This window comes from Panthera tigris, chromosome C1 (genome assembly GCF_018350195.1).
Source record: "Panthera tigris isolate Pti1 chromosome C1, P.tigris_Pti1_mat1.1, whole genome shotgun sequence".
Taxonomy (NCBI): domain Eukaryota; kingdom Metazoa; phylum Chordata; class Mammalia; order Carnivora; family Felidae; genus Panthera; species Panthera tigris.
The window spans coordinates 59,161,539-59,186,212 of NC_056667.1; the positions used below are offsets into that span (position 1 = coordinate 59,161,539).

At 34.6% G+C, this 24,674-nt stretch overlaps 1 protein-coding gene across 7 annotated transcripts in view; it reads right to left on the reverse strand.

The window, feature by feature from the left end:
• Positions 1-24,674, reverse strand: part of NEGR1 (neuronal growth regulator 1) — an 836,662-nt gene that overhangs the window by 527,270 nt on the left and 284,718 nt on the right. Inside the window, exon 1 of one of the 7 annotated variants that reach the window (XM_042997579.1) lies at positions 19,969-20,035. The exons of the other annotated variants lie outside the window; for them this stretch is intronic. Within the exon in view, the coding sequence (XP_042853513.1) occupies positions 19,969-20,015 (47 nt within the window). The 5' untranslated portion in view covers positions 20,016-20,035. Of the gene's footprint in view, positions 1-19,968; positions 20,036-24,674 lie in introns of those variants that run through there. 7 annotated transcript variants of the gene reach the window in all.

Genomic DNA, 24,674 nt, shown 5'->3' on the forward strand with positions numbered 1-24,674 from the left:
GAATGACATGGAGGAACTTTAAATTCATATTACTAAGTGAAAGAAGCCAAGCTGAAAAGGCTCCATAGCATATATTTCCAACTATATGACATTCTGTAAAAAGTGAAACTATGGAGAAAATTAAAAAATCACTGGTTGGTTGGAGTTGGATTGGGGGATGAATGCATAAGCACAGCACAGAGAATGAAGGGCAGTGAAATATTCTGTATGATACCATAGTGATGGATACATGTCATTATACATTTGTCCAAACCCACAGAATGTATAACATCAAGAGTGAACCTTAATGTAAACTATGAAGTTAGAAAAATAATGATGTGTCAATGTAGGTTCATCCATTGTAACAAATATATCACTATGGATGGGGATGTTGATAATGCGAGGTGGTTAGCATGTCTTGGGTTTGAAATACATGGAAAATCTCAGTACCTTCCTCTCAGGTTTGCTGTAAATCTATACCTCTCAAAAAAGATAAAGTCTTGGGGCACCTGGGTGGCTCAGTCGGTTAAGCGGCCAACTTCGGCTCAGGTCATGATCTCGCGGTCTGTGGGTTCGACCCCCGCGTCGGGCTCTGTGCTGACAGCTCAGAGCCTGGAGCCTGTTTCAGATTCTGTGTCTCCCTCTTTCTCTGACCCTCCCCTGTTCATGCTCTCTCTCTTTCTGTCTCAAAAATAAATAAATGTTAAAAAAAACATAAAGTCTTAAAAAGCAATAAATAATAATAGTTACAAGTAAAAAAAAAGTGCTGTAGTACTTTGAGTTTTAAATATTTTCATTTTTATAAACTATGTTAAAACAATTTTCTTTGTGATTTTATGTGTGTAGTATTTCTGTGGTACTGATCACATTTTGTTTTATTTGCTCTTTCTGTGCTAATGCATCTTATCTTTTATAAGCTCCTTGAGTGTAGGGACTATGTCTCATCTTGTATCTTTCCTAGATTTAACACAGTGTCTTGGAATAGTAGGTGTTCCATAAATATTTATAGAAAAAGTAATTTAATATATATTTAAAACCTAACAAATCGAGCTCTGGCAAATCCAACACTTTAACAGATAGAAATCTGTATTATTTCTGCAATTCTCAATAGATTGTGTTGATGTTTTTAAAATTTTAAAATTGTGCTCAACAAAAACTGATAGTGTTCTAATTACAAAAATTTGGGAAAATACAAATATGTATGTCCTGCTAGGATCATACATTCAAATTAGATACTAAGCTATTTTCAATGAGTCAATAAAAATATTAATGCTAACATGTTTTAAGTACTATAATATTGTAAGTGTATGTTTCAGACCCCCGTTAGTGTCTAGACATAGTATAGGAAGTTTATATTAATTTTCACTATAATTCTGTGAGATAGGAATTGGAACCAGCCCAAACATAGGCCTATTCTCAGTCAGATCACTTCTAGGAAATAATACATATGAAAATTTAAGACCAATAATTATTTTAAATTATAAATGCCTACATAACTCTTAGAACATCGTGGACTCTAAAGGTATCTGTACCATATTTGAAGGCTTTGGAGTACTGTCATGGTGACTGGAATACTATATATCTTTTTCTATTGTTGAAATTCTGTATCTAATGCCACATAGCTACTAAGTGATAGACACCGTAATTCAAATCTAGGTCCATCTCATTCTGAAATTGATGTTTTCAGAACTTTTTCTCTAATGTTTCTCATGGTTATACTGATTTCATCTCATTCCAATTCATACAAAAGGAAAAGATTTTTAAATAACCTAAACAAAATCTAGCCCCCAAAATGTGTTCTTATTCTAATTTCTAGAATCTAGCAATGTTCCCTTATTTGGAAAAAAGTTATTTGCAGATATAATTAAGTTACAGACTTTGACATGAAGAGATCATCCTAAACTATCCAGGTGGGCCCTAAATCCAATGATGAGTATTGTTATAAGAGGCATATAAGAAAGATTTGACAGACAGAAGAGGAGGAAGCAAATTGATAAAGGAAGCAGAGATTGGAGTAATGCTTCTCAAAACCAAGGAACAGTTGGAGCTCCCATGATCTCAAAGAGGTAAAGAGCAGAACCTCCCTTAGAGACTTGGGGGGAAGCACCACCTTACTGTACCTTGATTTTGAACTGTTGGGCTCCAGGCTGTAAGAGGATAAAATCTATTGCTTTAAGCCACCACATTTAGAAACTAATACACATTTTCATTTTGATCTAGAAGCCACTGAGATTTTAATATACCATGCAGAAAGACAGCACAAAAAATCTTATTTGAAACATTTATCTTTAAACAATATTTGAACATTACTTGGGGAAAAAAAGTAAATGATTGATTATCTTTTTTTCCCCATTACTGAGCAAAATATATATCACAGGAGATGATAAAACCAGATGCCAAGTTTGTGATAAATATGAATGAGACAATACTTATCTTTATTAGGAAGAATACACAGAGAACATAAGGATAGGGGAGTAGAAATTAAGAGGATGCCCTGAAGAGACTGCCTGGCTCCAGTGTTGATGCCTAGTCTATGGCATACTGGGTCTGCACTATTAACAGGATGATTTCTTTCTCCCTCCTTTCTTTGAAGTCCTTTCCTCTCTTTCTCTTTGCCTCCTTCCTTCCTTCCTTCCTTCCTTCCTTCCTTCCTTCCTTCCTTCCTTCCATCTTTCCTTCCTTCCTTCTCTCCATCCCTCCATCCCTTCCTTTCTTCCTTTTTTCTTGAGCACCTTGGGAGCCCATTCTCAGGTTCATGCTGTATTTTTATTTGATTCACTCATTGTGCAAAAGAAATTTTACCAGAGGAATTTAGCATTTTTACAGAATGCAGTCAAGGGAAGTAGATTACTTAGCAAAACCATCATCTCCACTCACCTGGAGCTCTTTATCTTCTCACTGCAGATACTCACACCACTGCCTCAGCAATCGAGTCTAAAGAATATGTCCCGTGAACATTAACCACATTTCCTCAGGAAATACATAACTATTGATTCTGACATGTTGACTTTCTCTATAAAATTGTTCACTGTTTTCATGACATTAAAAGAAGCTTGAGATTTTTCTATCTTAACAATATTGCAGTCAAACTGGATTAGGCCCTAATTAATAATACATATTCTTATCTAAATAATAAAAAGAATAAGATACTAATCATACTTCTACATTTTGAATTTGTATAGTTTTTAAATTTGGGTTTCTTTCTTTGAATTTTTTATAGATAATTGAATTAAACTCTTAATATTCAAAATAAAAATATTCCACAAATTTATACATATAATTATAATTAAACATACAATTTATCAGCTTTGAATATAGCACTAATAAGTAATCATTAAAATTAATGAAACTAATAATCATATGTCCTGATTTGCTAGCAATGTTTAAAAATTATTTAGTCTCCTTTATGGCTGATGATATACTATTTTTGCAAATGTTTACATATGAATTTACCTTCTCAACATCAGAGATCAGTATCTCTTGTTTATTCCATAAATAGGATAATACAGGTCACCTATTTAAGGTACATACCTGAATCATGGTGTTCCACCATCATGTTGCACTAAAATTAATAGAAGCTTCAACTAGCTCAAAAGACTGAGAATGAATATTGCCCCCTTTTTTATCAATCATTCCTTAACTCATGTAATTCATTCTGTTCAGTTTGGTGCTCACAGAAATGCCTCATGCTAATAGGAGTCTAGAGGAAAAATCTAACATTAGGAGAAGACATATCAACTCTTGAGTCATTATTCTCAATTCCAGAAAGGGTTATTTCCTACTGCATACATGTTAAATCACTTATTGAATAAGCATTACAAATGCCAAAGAGGAATTCAGACTTTGCTTAAAAATTATATAAAGAATTTTAAATGTATTCCTGTGACAACGCAGAATATAGTCAACATAATTTTAGAAGTAGAAAAAAAACAACCTAAGCTTTTATTTTGGGAGGTGTGGAGGCGTTGATAGTGGCTATTTTCTTTCTGGCACAGTGGCTATTTTCTTTCTTTTGCCTTCTTATATTTACTTTCCCATTATTCACAGTTCTCTGAAGTGTGTTAATATGCCAAGACTATGTCTTAGGACCTTAAAAATATTGCAACTTAAATAGATAGAGACAATTTGATAAGAAGGATGCAATATTGTGGAATAGGCACAGTATTATGAAATTAACCTAAATCTCTGTCACATCTGTGAACTATTCTTTTTTGTCCATTTCTCATGCAAAGGTTGGAAATAAACAGTGTTTTTGAAGTAAGGTCTGACAGTACTTTTACAGGAGCTCATGGATCTATACAATGGAATCAACACAAACATGATCTAATATTAGATAAGAGTCCATAACTTTCTCTGCAAAAGAAAATATGCCTCACTCTGAACTCCATATCCTCTAACTGTACTGGGATGAGTCCTACTTGTAGATTCCTATTAGTCATGTGAAGGGACTGAAGCCAAGTCCCTTCATTTCTCTGTGGCTTTTTCTTCTCTATAAAACAAAGCCTTTAACTGGAATAGATAATCTCTAAAATCCCCTGTATTTCAATATTTTAGGTATTAGATTTACCTTGCCATAGAGCCAAATTCTCTTATTTTGAAAGAGAATAACAATGGATTTAATCACCCAATATTTGGTAAGAGAAAACTACTTATTTTCAGTTTCTTCCAAGTACAGAGAGTCTGACTATTTTCTGCCATCATCATCAGGGAAAATGTTCAACATACATTACATTTTCAACAAATACATTCCTAACAAATTCAGTCCCTATTAATGTTCAGTATTGGGCTCCAATACTATCTATCTATGAATGAATCATATCTATTCATTATCTATTCATTATCTATTCATATATATTCATTATCTATTCATATATATTCATTATCTATTCATTATGAAAATAGAACAGTTTACATGTATAAGACATAAGCATAAGCACAAAAACTAGAATAAATTGATCTAAAACCCCAAAAAGAAAAGTTTACATTTTCATGGGTTTTGTTTCGTTTTGTTTTGTTTTGTGTTTCTTTACTTCAAAAACTCACATCACTACATCATAACCTTGAAACACAGTTAAGAGATTGCATTCAAATGTAGATCATTGATGCAATGCAGATCCCATCAGCTTATATAATATGTACATGAACCAAGAGACAAACGAGTAATGAGGCAAGTGACTTTGACAGTATTCTGAAATTTCAGTGCTATTGTTTTATTTTATGATTTACTGGAAGATTTCCTGTGGAAATGAATTCTTGGAATACATTGAATCCAGCCAGAGGATTTCCATTCCATTTATTTTTAACACCTGATAAGTGAATCTGATTGAGGGAGACTGGCTGGTGGCTATAAGAGCGGGTGGAATTTTTTTGAGTGATCTCAAGGGTAGACAATTATCTGTCTTTCACTACTTGGGATTCAATACAATTTTTGTTAAGTTACTTTTAAATGCTTTCTGAGTTTGTAAGTAAAACAAAAAGAAATTTTATCATGCAAATTCTTTTTTACAACTGCATTTGTCTTTGCACTAAGACTTTTTGGGCAGAAATCCTTCTTTCCAAACACTTTAATCTCACTGCCTTTAGAAGAAACAGATCGATTTTGAATAAAGTATCAGCAAGGAAAAAAACTATATTTTCAGTATATTCTTCAACGAATTTAATTGCAAATCTCACATAAATCATTTAAAAATAGTGAGACAAGGGGTACCTGGCTGGCTCAGTCAGTAAAGCACGCAACTCTTGATCTTGGGGTTGTGAGTTTGAGCCCCACGTTGGATGTAGAGATTACTTAATTTTTTTTAAATGTCATAAAACATACTGAGACAACATTTGCTTCAGATGGTTTTGTGACTTACTGTATTTATTTCATCATTTTGGAGGTTTTTTTCAAAGGCAAATTAAATCTGAAAAATCCATATAATGACTATAGAATTCTACATATTTTGCAGTATAAAAAAATAAAACTAGATAGTGCCTATTTGTTCTTGGATTTAAAAGATTGTAAAATATTAGAGATGCTATCATTGAGATGCATCCATTGCCTTAGGGATATCTAGGCAAGTGAAAAATGGTCAAAGACTGTACCCCAAAACTGATTTTCTAGTTGACCACTTGAAATATTCCTTCCAAAAGACCTGAATGTAAACTATCTTCATTTTTTAAGCTGCCTCTATTAAATGTAATATATACATTGGGATATGTATATACACTTATTATATATTTATATAAAGTGTGGAATTTTATGTATCATATATATTTTTTATATAACAGAGAACATATTAGATTGCATACTTTCACTATCTTATCATTATTAAAAATTTTACAAGAATTTTACTTTCTAAAAATAATACTGGAAAACAACACTAGGGAAAATATTGACAAAGTAGAAGTGCAAAAAAAAAAAGGAATCTCAAAAAATAGAACTAGGAAAAGCAAAACCAAACCAAACAACAACAGCAACAACAACAACAACAACCAAAAAGGAGAAGGCAAAAGATAATATCCTTAAAAGGTACAATTCAATATCTAATTTCACTCTCTGCCAGAACATATTTATTTGTAAGCAGTGTCTCCTTAGTTGCTGCTAATGTTGTTTCAAGTAAGATGGGGCAGATTTGAGGAATGAGTTACCAATAGCGCAGTCCAGGAAAGCTACTTATACAAACTTATTGAAAATGAGCATCTCTGAAATTGATAACCCTACATTTTCAAAAGTGTGTTTAAGAGAAGATGATTCTCCTTAGAGCCTTTCATGTGAACTCCAATGTTTAATAAAGTAGGAACCTTTTGTTTCATAATCAAATGCTTCTTCATAATGGTGATAGAAATACAGGTCATTCTAAACCGTCCCAACTAAGTGTTGCCAGACACGTATACAAGATTCAGCAATAACCATCATTTAGTTTAAATATGGAGAGTATCTGTCCTCTTTGAGTAAACCAGAGTTAAATGTAAAAATAATGTAGATGTTCTCGATTTTAAAAGATCTTTTACTTGTGCTATGATATTAAAGTTTATTTCTCCATTTCCTAGATCTATTCCTGAGGTCCCGATAATGTGCCCGCATGTTTTCTACCCTGGACTTTGTGATTTACCAAAAGGAGCACTGAAGATAAAACCACATTATGATCCTAAAAGTGCTACATAATAACTACTAACATAAGCTCAAGAAGCTGTTTCCACAACTTATAAAACAGAGAAAACACTTACTCCATCTGTGAAACATTCCAGATGTTGTGAGAATCAAATCAGATGATCAATATAAAAGCATTTTGAAATTTTCAACTGTGGGGTTAAAGTTCCAGATTGAATATGTTTACCTCCTCAATTACTCCCACATTCACACTAAAATATCAATAAAGAGTAACCCACAAAGACAATGAGAATAAAGAGACGTGACAATAGAGAAGAAACTTTTTAGATGATGGAAAGCTGGTGGATGACTGGTTACTGACTTAGTAAAGCAGAAAAGCTCGAAACTAGCTTCCTTCTGAGATTATAGCCAAAAACCAATAAACCAATCTGAGCCACAGAACCTTAGAAGAGTTCAAAAATGAGAGGCACTACATTTAGAAAGTGTGAGCAAGGGATGGAGCTGAATAAAAAGATAATTGGTTCAAATTGGATATAAGCTAGACACTTCTTTACCTTATAAAGCCAGGAAAATTATACCAGAGACTCCAATGTTGGACACCATGCCCAACAGTGATTGAGACATAATACTGAAAACAGAGATAGAAACAGGAAGTTTACCTTTAAAACAATGAAATGCACAGCTTCCCCCCCTGCCCCCCCGCCTGTGCATCTACCAGAAAAATGGTCAACAGGTCCTCATCCCAGAAAGGTGGTAAGAAACTTTTTTCTTTGAAGAAAACTTTGGGTCATATCCCAAAGAACTGACCAAGAGATTTTGATATTTGGAGATCCCCAAAGAAATGACTGAATTACATACATTTAATCCCTACATAATGAAGCCAACTAGTCTTACACACAGCTTTACCAGTTGCTTCGCCTTCTTACGTGATTAAACAGAAGGGATCCTCAAGCATTTGAGCAAAATAATGAAACTGACAAAGAAACACTAAGAAAATAAGGGTGATAAAAGAAGCAGAGCATTTAGGGAGGAAATCACATCATTAATGGCGTCAGAGAAACAAAAGAGTATACTGCGTCCATGACGCAACAAAGCGTTGCTGGATAACAACAGTATAAGTATGTAAGAAAAATAAACAGAACATCTGAAATATTAAATTAGAAAGTTCTCAGACAATTTAAATGCAGGATATAAAAATCATGCAAGTGACACAAAAAACATTTATTAAATATACTATGTTTAAATGTTGCAAGTGAAAGAAAATGTAATCATGGTACACTATGTAGTTCAGGTGTAAGCAGTCTTTAGAGTCATGATATTGTGGTCAATGATTAGTCATTTAACCTCAAAATGTGATACAACTCTAATTGCCCCTTGAACAGTGTGGGGGTTGGGTCACCAAGCCCCACTCAGTTGAAAAGCCTCATATAACTTTTGACTCTCCTGAAACTTAACTACTAATAGCTTACTGTTGACGAGAAGCCTTGATAACATAAACAGCTGATTAATACATATTTTGTATGTGACACGTATTATATACCATATTATTATAATAAAGTAAGCTAGAGAAAGGAAAATATTATTAGGAAAATCATACAGAAGAGGAAATGCATCTGTAGTAATATACTGTATTTATTTAAAAAAAAAATCAACTTACAAGTGGGTCCATGCAGTTTAAACCCATATTGTTCAAGGGTCAGCTTGTCTAAGAGAAATCAGAAGGAGAATATATACAAGAGGAAGGGGATAGGAGAGCTAAAAGTTCACCTTCTATATTTGTAACTCATTAGAAATGCCTCAGATTTAAAAATCCTCAAATAACAGAATATACATATCACTTAGAAAAATGAAAAGGCAGGCTGGAAGAAACAACTATAAGAGCTGTAAGAGGTTGCCTCTGAGGAGCAAGACATAGTAGTGGGAAACTGTATTATTTTTTGACTTTTGAAGCATGAATTACTTTGATATAAATTAAAACAATAATCTAAAAACACAACTAGAAAAATTCAAATGTAAGTCATTATTAGGTGGCAACATGGTGTCAACACTGGACCCTTTTTCTTATGCACAGCATTGTGGTTCATTCACAAAGATTATTGTGCTAAAATTTATTCTAAGCAATAGAGAAAAAAAACAGTATCTAGGTAATATCCCATAGGATGCTGTATCTACATTATCTCATTTAACTCTTCTAACAATGAGTCAAATGTTCTATATCGCTTACAGATGAGAAACACCTCTTCACTCTCGCTGGCATCCAGCACATGACAAAGCTATAATATAAATGTGCATCTGCTTTCTACATCCCTTTATCACAACCAGTCCCCACCTTAAACCTTTTAGTGGTTTCTTTTCATCTACAAAATCTTTAAGTCCAAGATCCTTAGCATATGACATAATAGCATCCAAGGTTCCACCCCAACATCACAAATACACAGTATTATGACTGCATAATATCAACTCAAGGCTCAACCGTTCTAACTCACTTGCACTTCCTCCCCATGTACTTAGCTGTGTTAATACCATTCTCTACTGGAGCCTCATGCCTCAATACTCCTGTGTTCCCATGGTATCCCCTCTGCCGAAAATACTCCTCCCATCCTCTTTTATTTGGTTTCCTCTTTTTCATTCATTTCCATTTTTTCATTATATTCCAGTCTATCTACGTGTGATCTTTTCCTACAGGTTTTTCCAAACTCTAAGGTTGAGTTACATGACCCTCTTCCGTGGTTCCATAACAATACTGTCTTCATCTATCTCACCACTTACACACCAGATGGCTAGTATTTTGTCTGAGAGACTTTGTCATATTTATCATTAGACCTCAAGAGCCACTGGAAAAAAACAATGTTCCCTACCATAAATAACTTAAGCATCTAATTGTAGAGAGAAAAATTAGATGGAAAGTTTTTGTTCTAGACAAACACTGAAAGTTACTATGAGAAATGGGGAAATTCTTTGAGAATTTGGAGAAAGAAGACAACACAGAGGATTTGTTGCAGGAGAAAAGCACTTTTGGGGTGATCACATCATTTGAAAAGGAGGATAGATTACCCAGTGGAGGATACAAGAAAATCTTACACAATGCCAGAAGAAAGCATAAGCTCTTTCCAAAGATCAGTTTTATGAACGTAGGGTAGAAGGTTTAGTTCCAGAACATGGAAAAACTTGACTATCATAAACAGAGTTTGGTACTTGAAATATTTGACAGGTGTACACTTGATGGAAATGAAGTAGGAATGGAAAGGTGACTGTTGAAAGGTATCTATGAAAGTATCATGACAGAGCAGTGGAGAAAAACAAAGGAGTATGAAGACCTTTTAAGTAATAGGCTCTGCAAGGTTTAATGGGAAGAATAATGTGAATGAGAAGGAGATGTCACTATGAATCCAAAGTTTTGAATCTCGGTGTCTGAAGAATACAGCCCTATAACAATATATGGTTTAAGTCTGATGTCTCTAGCATTTCTGGTCAGTAGAAAGTGAGATCATTTACTGAGATGTGAGATGGTAAGAGAGATTAAAGGCTTCACAGATCAGTAAAAAAAAGGAAAGGAAAAAAAAACAAACTTTCTCTGCAGTTTATTTTCATGATGTGAACTGTTTAAGGATTTTAAGTACACACCCAGATTAGAACCATTGAGCTCTCTTTGGAAATAAGTCATATATATTAGCATTGTATATACTGCAGGGGTAGCAATATGCTGAATGATTTCTGTTTTTTTGCATCTAATGAACAATGTCCCATAAACAAGTAACTTGTGACATTATTGCTACCTGTTTCTTTCAGTTTATGGAAGAAATAAGTTTAAAGATACTTAAGTAAAAAACATACAATAGTGAATGAAAACCTAATTTTCAAAAATGCAGTCTCTCTTTAATCTTTAAACTTTACAAATTCAAACTAAAGCCCAGGTATAAATATGGATTTATTTTGAACCCTTAACATCCAAGTTCAATATTAAACCCACGTGCATGTACATAACTCTTTCTTCTAAACAGCATTCAGCATATCACACACACACACACACACACACACACACACACACACACAATTTCTCATTAATCCTCACTGACTCCTAGTTCAAAGAGGTGTGATTCCTCTACCCTATTATTTGGTATAGCACAGAAAACACAGTATCTTGACAGCTCAGGATAGCCAGCCTAGATTCCCAGCTTCTTTAATTTTAGTTCAACTCTCTCTTCACACAAAAAGTAACAGTTTTATTGATTTCAAAATGTCTGAGTCCTGTTTTCAGGCTGCTTTCTGAGTTGCATAAAGTTAGCAACTGCATCTATTATTTCCTTGAAATGAATCCACAACGCTTATTTCATTACAATGCATACAGCAGGGATTCAATAAATGTTGACTGATTAACTTGGAGTAGGCTGCATAATGTTTGGATACATTTAAAACTCCAAATAGATTCAGGTACTCAAATAGAGGGACAAACAAAGCAAAATGATTTAATTAAACCGATTTCAATTAGAGTGCCTGCCACAAAGACTAATTAAGGAGGATATCAACAAGTACAAATGAAGTATAATTCACAAAAATCTATTCCTAGGGGGAGAAATCCTTGAAAGGCTAAACATCTAAGATCAAGAAAATGGTGAGCTTCCTTCTTTCAGCACAGATGGAAAGATGACTGTATTCTGTTTCACATATGTACACTTCACTGAGAATATTTCTCCTCCAGGACTCTCTTTGGTGTTCCTATGGCTTTTTATCATTGTACTCCTTATGAATCTTGTATATAGGACAAAATCCCTATACATTGTAGATGAATTTGATAAATTTAAAATAAAAACTCTTCCTTTTAAACTATAGTTAATAGTTTAGTCATAGAAAAAAAGAGCATGAATCATAATCATGTGTTAACCATTAAGATCATTTTGCAATTTAAATTATTTTGCCTGTTGTAGGCAATATCTGAAAAGCTAGGAAATAATATTGCCTCAAACTTCAAATTCTCAAAATTATTAATCATGACTGAACTTAATAAGTTGCAGGTAGCAATTTTAGTTATATACATGATGAAGATGTAAATAATTCTACATAATGATCTGAAAAGTGAAATGGAAAACACATTTCTTTTAGCAAGAAAAAAATCAGAATAAGTATTTTTTTAATTTAATGGCAAGACAAATAAAACAGTATTTTTTTAACTGACATAATTCTTTGGAGCATGTAATGGAAGACGGTGCTTCCTACACTTACAGGACAGACCATCATTCGATACTTTCCAAAAATGTCTGCACCCTCCACAGGGTCTTGACTTGAGTCAGTTTTACTTTCAGCAAATAGAATCAAATTAAACACACTTCACTCCTCTCCAACTGCTCTTGCTAAGCCTTCAGAAGTTCAGATGGCTTTGTGGACAACTATAGCCTCAGAAAGAAAAGATCTATGAAGAACAAATGACTATGAGTCTCACAATGGAGGTCAGACAAAGGGATAACACCTGCAGGTGATGAATATGTGTTCATGAATATGGAGTTGACTGATCCCAACCATAAGAATGCCTACAGATGAGGCACACTGGAGTAAACTCTGCTTTTATGGTAAAATAATTATAATAAAATATAATATATAGATTATATTATATATTAAAAAAACTATTATCAAAAACTATGTTGAGTACATTTTAAAGTTATGGATAGAAGAAATTATTATTATATAATATATAATGTATATTATGTAATTATGTTTTATTAAAATTATAATTTAATAAAAATATTGTAATATAGATAGAAGAAATTATTATTATATAATATTATACATTATTTACATTATATATTATATAATAATTTCTTCTATTACAATATTTTTATTAAATAATAATAATGTAATAAATATATAATATATAAATATATAAAATATATATAATGAAAACATATAATAATGTATATAATATTATACAATAATAATTTCTTCTATCCATAACATTAAAATGCACTCAACATAGTTTTTAACTGAAAATTATCAGCTCTTCTTTAAATAACTGTGATTTAAAACATTTATGAAATTCTTCTATGAGTCACAGAATCACAATGTCAAAGGAATGTCAATGCTTCCATTAATCCAACTATGATAAAATGTGTCTCTTTGAAACATTTTGTGCCATTACATTCTATGATGTAAATCTAGTCCTGAAAAAAAGCTTTGAGAAGTCGAAGTTTGCCATTTCAGTTATCTGCTTGCTACCTTTGGTTCTCTTTTCCTCCTCCCTTTCTTTTGTCTTTACTGCTTCTTACCCACCCACAACCACATGATCCTAATTTGCACTGATTCTGCTACTTGGTCATCACCAATTGTATACCATTCCCTCTGGGTTCTACTGCTTAACAGAATAATCACCCTGTTGAAATCATTTTTAACACCCATTTTTTTTTCTACCTGTAAAACTAACACATACCCATTATGGAAAATCTGGAAACCACAAAGTCAAAGTAATACAATTAAAGTCAGAATGATGTTAGGCAGACTCTGGAGTTAGACTACTTTTGCAGGAATTCTGGAGGCCCTGGGCAAATAATTTAACCTCTTTTAGTCTCAGTTGGATCATCTATAGAGTGGGCATAATAAGAAGTCTTACTTCCAAAAAAATAATAATAATAATAAGGCTTACTTCATATAGTTGTGATGAAAAATAATTGAAAGAATCCCAGTAAAGTTCACATAAGGATTCTCGGCATATAGTAAGAGCTCAGTAAATGTCTTATTATTTTTTTTCAGATAAATTCTTCAAATTCTAATAGTGAAATAAATATTTTCATTCACAAGGCCAGGATTCTAGATCTGTCTTTACTGCTCTATAGCTAAATAAACGTAAGCAAGCTTTTAATAACAACAATAATGATATACAAATAATAGCTAAGTGTTACAGAGTACTTACTATGAGCTAAACATTTTATAAACCTTTTACATGCATCATAACTGAATTAATCCTCACAACAACCATAAGTGATAAGTACTATTACTACCCCCATTTTTACAGATGAGGAACGTTAGGATCAGAGAAGTTAATCACCCAAGACCACTCAGCTGGTAACATGCAGCATAATACCAGAACCAGGCAGTCTGTCCCCCCCATCTGTGTTCCTAACCTCTGCATCATAAGCTTCAGATTCCTCTTCTACGTTGTAAGGAGAATAATCTCTTCCTCACAGGCAGAATCGTAATCATAAATAAAAAGAAACACAGATTGTAATAATTTGCAAAGTATCACATACATTAAAGTGTTTGGAATACTGAAAAAAATATGAAGATGGGGTGAATTTTCCTTGAACCTTCTCTCTTCAGTGTACCTTTCAAGTCATGAAAACATTTCTCTGCAATTCTATATAATAAAAATATTCAAAGCACTGTGGTAAGCACTTTATCTGTAATAGCTCATTTAATCTTCATAGGGGTGTCATATATGAGCAAACTGGAGTGCAGAGAGAGGTTAAGTTACTTGCCCAAGGTTATATCACAGATAAATCTCAGAACTGAAATGTGAATGTGGGCAGCCTAAAACTGGAGTCCACATAACTGTTTGTTGTACTTTACACAGTTTCTGGAGGAAATGGGAAGGGCATATTCATGTCCTAGATTTCTCATGTAAATAACTCTGAAAATATACAGATAAATATATTAAATTACACATATATACAGTTTTACGGTTTCTAGAAATGGCAACCTTAGAGTAATGCATAGAAAAGAAGCAAAATTACTTTATCTCTTTGAATCCATTAAGAATTCCATTTATTTTACATCAGTGGCTCCCAAGACCATCTAGAAAATTAGGGTATTTGACAGACTTGTTTATTCACTCTCTAATTGGTAGACAACTCGCATTGCTTCACCATACTTGGAAGTGCATTATACTTGATGAAATAATTCTCTCCAACCATCAGGGTTTCTCATGTTTGAAATGAGGATAACTTTGCTCATGAGAAGGAAATTGGAAAAGATAGCACTCGAAATGTGTTAGCTTAGAAAATATATAAGTGAATACTGAAAAGGGGAAAGGGGGGCAAAATCTTTAGTACATGAAACTGAAAATGCTCACATATATTTATATCGATATTTATTTGTTCTCCAATCTCCTCTGGAAAGACACAGCTAATTAAATTTGGTTTCAGCGTGTGAGATTTCTATACATAGAGTAATTGTTTTTATCATTTCATAAAATATATCTTGCCTCCTAAAAAACATTTAAACCTTTAAACCAAAATATTTATCACTAGCTTAAAATTGGGCTCCAGGCCTTCACCACAGCTGGTCATTAATCTATTGGATATGTTCCACACAATAGTGCATTATGAAACTTTAAAGGAAACATTTGTCTTGGGTGAGTGAATGTCTAAAAGTTTTCTTTTCCACTTTTTTTGGAACCGACAATTCAGTAACTCTAAGATGTCCTGCCACATCTGGCCTAGCCCTATGAACTATCCTTCATCCTATGCTTCTTCCCTATCCCCTATTTCAACTTTCCCGTTTTCCACCTCAGTCCTGTTCACATAGCCCCACACCCCTTTTATGCTCTCCTCCAAGAACATACACCAGGAAGAGTTTCCAAATTCCAGACACATGCAGAGAGGCCCCATGATGTGGATCAATGGAATAAAGGTAGCCCAGGAGAAAGACTGATGTTTCAAAACGTTTTCTTAAGAGTCTTGTCTCCCTGGGCCACCTATAATATGACAGACCCTCCCTCGATATTGTGACCTTTCATAGGTAGGTTCATCGGACGGGGTCAGATTTTCAGAGCCCATTCTTGCCAGTGTCTGGGCATGCCGCCTTTCAGTAGTGCCCCTGTTAGAGATTACTCAGAGTCCTTCTGTCCTTTGACCTTGCCCCAGTGCAAAGTTCTGGAGAGCAAAAATGAAATGATAATTTTCCAGTAGGGAACTGCAGAAATGAGAGGTCACTACAAAGATCTATAAAAGTCAAACACTGCAATGTCTACCTTGATATTTTAAGGTAGAAACATTTAACTCAAAGGTTCACTGCTTTAAAAACAGAATTTTGAGTGTTTTGTGAGCAAGGTATTTCTAGGAAGGGAAATTTCTTTGCTGTCTTTGGAATCAAGCCGCTTAGGAAGTAACTACCTGGTTTGTTTTTGGTTTTGTTTTTGTGTTCATTTTTCCTTTCCAATAGGATGGCCTCATCAGCCACACTAGAATTCCTAAAGAGTTAATGTCCAATTCTTTCCCAGACCTACTTAATCCTGTATGTTCTATAACTTTCACTTACTGAATCCAGATAAAAGAAACAAGATGTAGGAATAGCAAGTGGTGAAAGAGCTACTCGAGGGTTTCAATCAAGTCCTGGTGTCAGCTTCATGTCCGGCACACAAAAAAGAGATAAAGAGACAGGCAGGAGAGAGAGTAGGAAGCAACAGCTACCAGGGAGAAATACAAACCACTCACATAGTTGTGATGTATAGAAAGGGTAGGCAAAGGGGGGGAGAGTGCAGAAATAAGACTAAATAATGTCGACCAAATAGTACACTGCTGAGCAATGAAAGAAAGGGGCAGAAACAGAATGCACGGCATTGACCCTCTCACTCACTATTGAGAGAACATGAATGTACCTAGTTGTATGCGATGATCCAATTTATTTGACTGCACTGGGATGGAGTACGTTGGAGAAGATATCACTGAAGCACTTCCCCGCAGCATTTCAGCTAGCATTAAGCAGCAGGAAAATAAACACCCCCATTTGTGGCACAAAAGAGAAAATTACATCTATTCATGGGATGGGAAAAAAAAATCTCTGGAATATTATGATGAATTAAAGAAATTGGTGGATTTTTGTAAAATCTGCCTTATCAAACTCATTCATTTTCTAAGTCTCTTTGTACTTCCCTTCCTATACAATTAACTCACTAAAAGGATGTAGATATGTATAAAATAATCAGTTTTGCCATATGGAATTTGAAAGAGTAGTCCTTCATAAAGGATGTTTTGGGAGCTGTTTTAAACATCATCTGGAAATTCTTCTCCAGTTCTAAGTGTGTAATAAATAAAGATATTGGTTTCTGTCCCCTAAGACCACTCCAGTGCACCAGATGAGCATGCAGAGAAAGAGCCTCTGACTCTAATGGTCATTGTCCTATTCACGCCAAGGACAGACAGGTCATAATGCTGCTGACACACCATGGTGGCCATGCCATACATCAGTTATTTTTTGGTCACTAAACTTTCTAGAGATGAGGTCTCCCTGCCAAACATGTAAACATATAAAGAATGGAGGCCAAAGACACAGAATAAGGGAGGAAAATAAAAATAGTATCATGGGGATGATATGAAGAGTAAGAGAAAAATATAAGGGAAATAGAATTATAAATTTTTCAGATGAGGAAAATATAAAATGGAAGGAGGTATAAAAAGTGAAGAAGCTAGGGCCGCCTGGGTGGCTCAGTTGTTAAGCGTCCAACTCTTGGTTTCAGCTTAGGTCATGATCTCACAGTTCCTGAGTTTGAGCCCTGTGTCAGGCTCTACACTGACAACACAGAGCCTGCTTGGGATTCTCTGTGTCCCTCTCTCTCTGCTCCACTTCCCCCCCCCCCACCGTGTCTCTCTCTCAAAAAAAAAAAATATATATACACACACACATATATATATATGTGCATATATATATATATGTATATATATATATATATTTTTTTTAAGTGAAGAGGCTAAATTGAAAAGAGGAGCTGAGTACTGAATCGAATATTTGTATGAATGTTACAATAGTAAACATACAAAGAAAGTCTATCATAAAGAATCACATGTCTGGAGAAACCACAAACAAAAATCTGCTATGGTTTAATATGGTTTGATAAAAAGTAAAATGGCAATGATAATGTAACTAAATGTACATGATTTGGAATGCAAGGAATCTCCACATATCCATGTCTTACTACCAGATTGTTAACAATACTGGAAATCTTTGCTTTAAGCACTGCCCTCTTTGGAAGTCCTAATTTGACCATTTCAGAGTCTTAGAACACATCAGTTTATGGAACTAACAGTTCAGTGTGAATTAATTCGGGAGATAGAAAGATACTGGGGCTGGGAAGATAAATGGGGTAGAAGTGGCTGCCATAACGGAAGAAAGTGGGTGCAAGGGAGTTAAAATCCCTAAAACACAGAACTGCCATTCTTTTCCCTCCCACTATCATGAAGGAGAGAGTAAGTATGTAGGATGAGGATTCATAATGTCAAAGGAATCGGGCTTTATCCTACTGGGTGAGAAAAGACTTTCTGTATACTGGGGAAGATTTGGGGAAGTTCACAAGATTTAAGAAGAGAAAATAACATACTTTTTTTTTAAGTTTATTTTTTATTTTTTAAAGTGATCTCCATGCCCAATGAGGGGCTCAAACTCACCATCCTGAGATCGAGAGTCACATGCTCTATGGACTGAACCAGCCAGGCGCCCAAGGAAAAGATCATTATTACAAAGTTGCTTTTTGTTTTTTGGTTTTTGTTGTTTTTTTTTTTTTTTTTTTCATCTCAAACATCCAAATTCCTTAGTTTCTCTGGGACTACCAAGTGGTGGAAAGAGCAAAAACTAAATGGCTGGGGTGGGTACAGGGAGAGAAGAGGGTGGAATGAAAAGATACGAAATGCTGAAGATCTGTTTTGCCACCTAAACAAATTTGGCTAAGCCGATCATACAGGAGTGTACACAGAGGTGATACGAGTTCCAAAGTACATGTAAACCTACACACATGTTTACCAGCTTTCCCTCCCACAGATGTTCAATGAGAACAAAATAAATTAGATCAACATTTTTAAAGTGCATCCTGTAGCCATTTGCCCAGGGAAAGAAGACAAGTGGCCATTTCAAAAGCTGATGTACCAGGTCAGAATACTCAATATATGATAAAAATTAATGAGCCAGTAAGTGATCCAGCTGCAGATCTGATCAATCCAACAACTACATTTTGTGTTGCCTAAGTAGAACAAATGAGTGATCGCATTTTATGGCATGAGCTTACATAACTGCAAATGTTAGTAATGATTTTAATCCATCTTTAAAAATGACCCAAGTCCATTAAAAAAAAAGTCCTGCCAGCATGCCTGTTCTGTGAATTTTGGGAAGATAAAACCTATGTAGCTCACCACAAACTGTACCAGTAAATACATTGCTGAAATGACTACTAATTATTTCTATTAAATTGTATAGGTTCAGTATATTTCTCATGACTTCAGCAACCAAAAGCCTCATTTTTTTTTCTTTTATAAAATATAAAGCAGAATAAAGAAGACACTGGAATCATTTTCTATCACAGCTTTCACATTTGTGACTCTCTCAACCAAAACTCCTTGTCTAGATTTTCTCATCTATACACCATTGAAATTGTTGTTTTCCAATCACTCATCATATGTAAATCCTAATGTACTTCTAACTATCCTGGCTGGTTTCTCTGAACCTTTCTGATCTCTAATATATGGCTTGAAATGAAATAATCTAACTTGTACCATGTACAGCAAGGATGCATCATTTGATATGGAGTCATTATGTCATTGTACTATAAAAGTTTTCCTTTTCTTTGTGCACAGAGCACTTTTGTTATTAACTATTGACGTGCAATAGAAAATTGTTTTTAGTATGTGCAGTACTATTTTCTTCAAAGAATCCAAATAGTTGCAATATAATAGTTTCACTAGTTTTATCTACAAAGAGTAGGTGAGATTTATTAAAACAATAGAGAAGCTGAATTCCACCTGTCAGAGCTACCTGATTCCCCAGCATGCTTCAAGGTTGTTGAAAATCTAATAATTCTGGTCTCTTCAATAGCATTATTATTTAATATTGGTAAACAAAAGCACTGTTCTTTTCTGTAGTATATAGCATTTTCATTTAGATTTTTGTAAGTGATTGTTACAACTGATGGTTATATAGTTTGATACCTTTCCCGTGATCCCATTCTCTCTTTGTAGTCAGCTTTAGAAGACATCTTAACATCTGATGTTAACATCAATTTTGGTATACTGAGAAAATTGTGGGTCAGAGCTGTAAAATGCCTGCCAAGAAATATATTTTTTATACTCAATTTATATAATTTTGAATAACAGTGTGGGATCCTATCATTTATCACTGGTAAAAGGATGATAATTTAGTGAAATTATATAACATCTGTGTTTAGAACAGTCCTGTCCTACCAAAGTCATAGATTATATTAGTAATTTTGAAAAATTCATAATATGAATTCTCTCTGGATACATCTCTAATATCTCATTTTCATCAAAAGACTTAACTAGTCCCTGAGCCTCTGTTCTTGTCACTCTGCATTTTGTTTCTGAGAGAGTTCAACACACAAACACATTACTGGAACTATTTCTTTCATAATGACTCTCTCAATCTATATCTCCAGGTCCATATATATAATTAATGACTAGATGTTCACAGATACCTCAAATTCAATGTGCTCAAAATTGAACAATGTTTCCCTATACCAATCCTGCTTCTTTCCTTGTATTTCCTATCTTTGAAAGTGATATCCTGTAATCTAAGACAGAAACCTGAGTGCTACCCTAGATGTCTATATTTTATTTATTCCCTGCCCCATTTCTTACAGAATACAAATTCCATAGCTGAGGCGGTCATAAATTCTTTCCTGAACTACTGCAACAGCCTCCTAATTGACTCCCTCACCTCTTCCCTTCTTCCCCCTTCTTCTGGTTACCTGTCACAGTGTGCTTACATTTCCCCTCCTTAATACTCCTTAATATTATATAACAGATCTCCTATTTTTAAAATCCCATATATTAGCATCATCTGTCTCAATCTCGCTTCCCTTTCAGTCCCTACTCCTTCCCACCAATAACAAGCACACCCTGGGATGCCTGGCTGGCTCAGTCAGAGGAGCATGCCACTCTTGATCTCAGGGTTGCAAGTTCAAGCCCCACAGTGGGTGTAGAGATTGCTTAAAAATAAAACTAAAAGACAAACACATGTGTTTAAGCCATAGAAAATACACTTATTTCCTAAATAGGTCACGTTTCATGCCTCTGTACCTTGGCTAATGCGGTTCTGAGAATGCTCTTACCTCTTCTTCATCAGATAAACATTAATTGGTCCATGGGGCTTTTACAACTCAGCTTCAACTCCTCTGGGAAGACTTTCCTACTCTCTGCACTCTCATAACAACTTATGTTTATTTCTGTCAAAATGCATCTCTTTACACTCTCACTGATATTCCCCTCCCTATTTAATCTAAGCCTAGAAAGTAGATCTGTGTATACCTACACATATATATTTACTATTGAAATTAAATTAGTAGTAATATTTCAGGAATCTATAAAAATGAATATAAAAATGGACAATTAGAACTTAAATACAAATAACTGTGAGACTCCAAATCTTGCACCACTAAAAACTTCTTAAACATTTGAAAGGATTACTAATGCATGATTTCTTTACGGTATCTTTAATTGCATGTCTAAAACAGTACAGACCAACAGAAATAATATGTGAGCCACCTATGTAATTTAAAGAATATTTTAGTAGCCACTTCAAAAAATATAATAAAAATAAACAGGTAATATTAATTTTAATAATTTATTTTATTTAGTTTAATGTTTCAAAATATCATTCCAACATATAATCATTTTAAAATCACTAATGAGATACCAAGTCTTCAAAATCTGGAATGAATTTACAGTTATGGCACATTGCACTTCAGAATAGTCACACTTTAAATGTTTAATAACCACATGCAGCTAGCGGTTACTATATTGGCATGTTCACAAGAATCGTTAGATTTAAATCCACTCTGTGACAAATCAGTTAAACTGCAGCTTTGAATGAAACTTGAATTATAGCTAGAAAACTTAGTTTTTGTTTGTTGTTTGTTTGTTTGAGTTTTAGCTATGACCAAAGTAAAGTGGAAATGACTTTAAAAGAATTAACCAGGAGGGACATCTTCCATATAAAATAAGAATAACTCAGGAAGTGGTAGATGGGGTTTCTCTTCACATTATCGTAAGTCAAAAACAAATGAACAAAACATACTGCAGATTTGAAAGCAAATTAAGAAGGGCCAGATTCCTCTGCTAGAGATTTCCTGAGGCAGTTTTTAATATAGTGGATGGTATATTCAATGAAAAAAATTGCTCAGCAGCTTACTTCACAGTCAAATTCGGTGTGGTTAACTTTGGCAGTTCATATTCTTCTCAACTGAAGATTTATAGTCCCCATGTCCTGGCCATCAACTTAAGTCGAGGTCTAAATTATTAGAATGGTATGTATTCCCTTAACAACTTTCTTAGAATGTCTACACTTTGTAAGCAGTAATTTTTTTTTTGTTTGTTTGTTTTTAGCAAGTGAGCATGATGCAATGGGCGGAGAACGAAGAGGGTACTTAAGGGGGCCAACTTTTGGCTGGAGCTGGCCACTGATTGGCAATGAAGGGAAGCCATTTTACCATTTTTGTGTCTCATGCTAACTTGACTAAACTTGGGAAAATAATTCCTCATCTATTTGCCTGACAGAATTTACTTGTAAAACTAATATAATCTGTGGAGTTCAAATCTCCAAAAAGTCAAATGTTATACAAAAATGGATTGCATTATTAAGATAAATGTGGGTAATAACTTTGCTTATAAGAAACTAGAAGATGGGGAACATTTAAGATATAATAATAATAATAGTGATAATGACATTCGCCATATTTTAAATGCATTTGGTGTGCCACAAAATGTGTTAAATACATTATCCTATTCTTTTTAAAAATTTTTTTCTTATTTATTCATTGATTGATTGATTGATTGATTTTTGAGAAAGAGAGGGAGAGAGAGAAAACCCAAGGCAGGTTCCATGCTGTCAGCACAGAGCCCGATGACGCTCGAACTCATGAACCATTAGATCATGATCTGAGCTGAGATCAAGGGTTGGAGGCTTAACCAACTGAGCTACCCAGCCATCCCCATTATCTTATTCTTCACAGCAGCACTATAAAGCAGTCATTATACAGATGAATAAACAGAGATAAGAGAGAATAAGGAACTTCCTCCATGTCATGCAGTTATCATGACCTTAACCACAGTTATGATTCTGAGAGAGAATCATACCCACAGAGATTTAGAGCATTTTTCAAATCCAACCATTTCTTAGAAGTCCTATCTGGGTATATCCAATCTGGCCCCTATGACTACCCTTTCTTCCTACCACCTATAATGTGGAAAAGTCAATAAGCAGTAGGACGTCTGCCTTTACATTCCCAATAGCTAATAGAATATCCAGCATGATTCTGTTGCTAAAGAAATGTATGAACAAATGAAAGAATGAAGCTGGCCATTTACAGTATTGTCAATCACCTCCAAAAATGACAGTCTTCAGTTTGTTAATGCAGAAAGAGCAAATGTATGAGACAGTATCCATTTCTTTCAGAATCATGAGACTAAAGGCCAGAAGACATTATATGTGATATATAAAACCCATGACAAAGAACCAAATGCCGGGGCGCCTGGGTGGCTCAGTCGGTTGAGCAACTGACTTCGGCTTAGGTCATGATTTCACGGTCCGTGAGTCCGAGCCCCGCGTCAGGCTCTGTGCTGACAGCTCAGAGCCTGGAGCCTGCTTCTGATTCTGTGTCTCCCTCTCTCTCTGCCCCTCCCCCACTCATGCTCTGTCTCTCTCTGTCTCAGAAATAAACATTAAAAAAAAGTTTTAAAAAAAGAACCAAATGCCTATATGCATTTAATGAGTAACCATTAAGAATCCACCATTCTCTCATTTGCTCAGAGCCAAGAAGTTGAGCAGTAAAAGATTACTGGTATTATTATAAAAGTTTCAGGGCCACTCTGTTTCCCAGATGGCTTCCTCCTAGAACACTTAGAGGAAAGAGGACTTATTCAATAAAGTCCTTCCATCTAAGTCCACACTTAGACGTGTGAGTGTTTCAATGCTCACTACCTAGAATAATGATATGTCTCTGTGAACTTCCTGTTATGGCAATGTCAAAGTCCTGGAGACAGAAGGCATCATGACTTATTTCTTTCACCCTTACCTTGAATTGCAGAGTACCATCAGCATCTCACACTTAAACTAACCCCTCCTGTCAGGCATCAGGAGTTATGGCAGAAGAATACAGGCACTGGAGAGTCTCTAAATCCCCCAAATTACAAGAAGAAACAGCTTTCTTGCTTGAGGAATCCTCCAAAAATAGTCATCATTTTCTAAAACAAGACTACCTAAAGTCAAACCTAATTCATGACTTCATTGTATAAGCAACAAATCCCAAGAATGCCTTTTCCTATAGAGAAAAACTTCAATGGTGATAGCTGAGTCACATCTGGATCAGATGATGTAAGAGCAGGAATCAATCCTTGGTTAGATAGGGTAAGCATAGACATTAGAATTGAATAACATACCTTGCGTTGTCCAGTTTAACTTTATTAGTGAGGCAATTGATGGCATCAGCCCTTTGTATAGTGCCCCTAAGGAGTAGTGAGTGAAAGTTATATGGAGACACAATGCTATGCCTTTTGAATACACCATGTATAAACATTACTATTCAACACATGCCTAGGAAGCCACTGTCAGACAACTTGGGAAAGAATCAGGATATATGCAAATACATCAGAGAAATGCTGATAGGCTACATAAACACAAA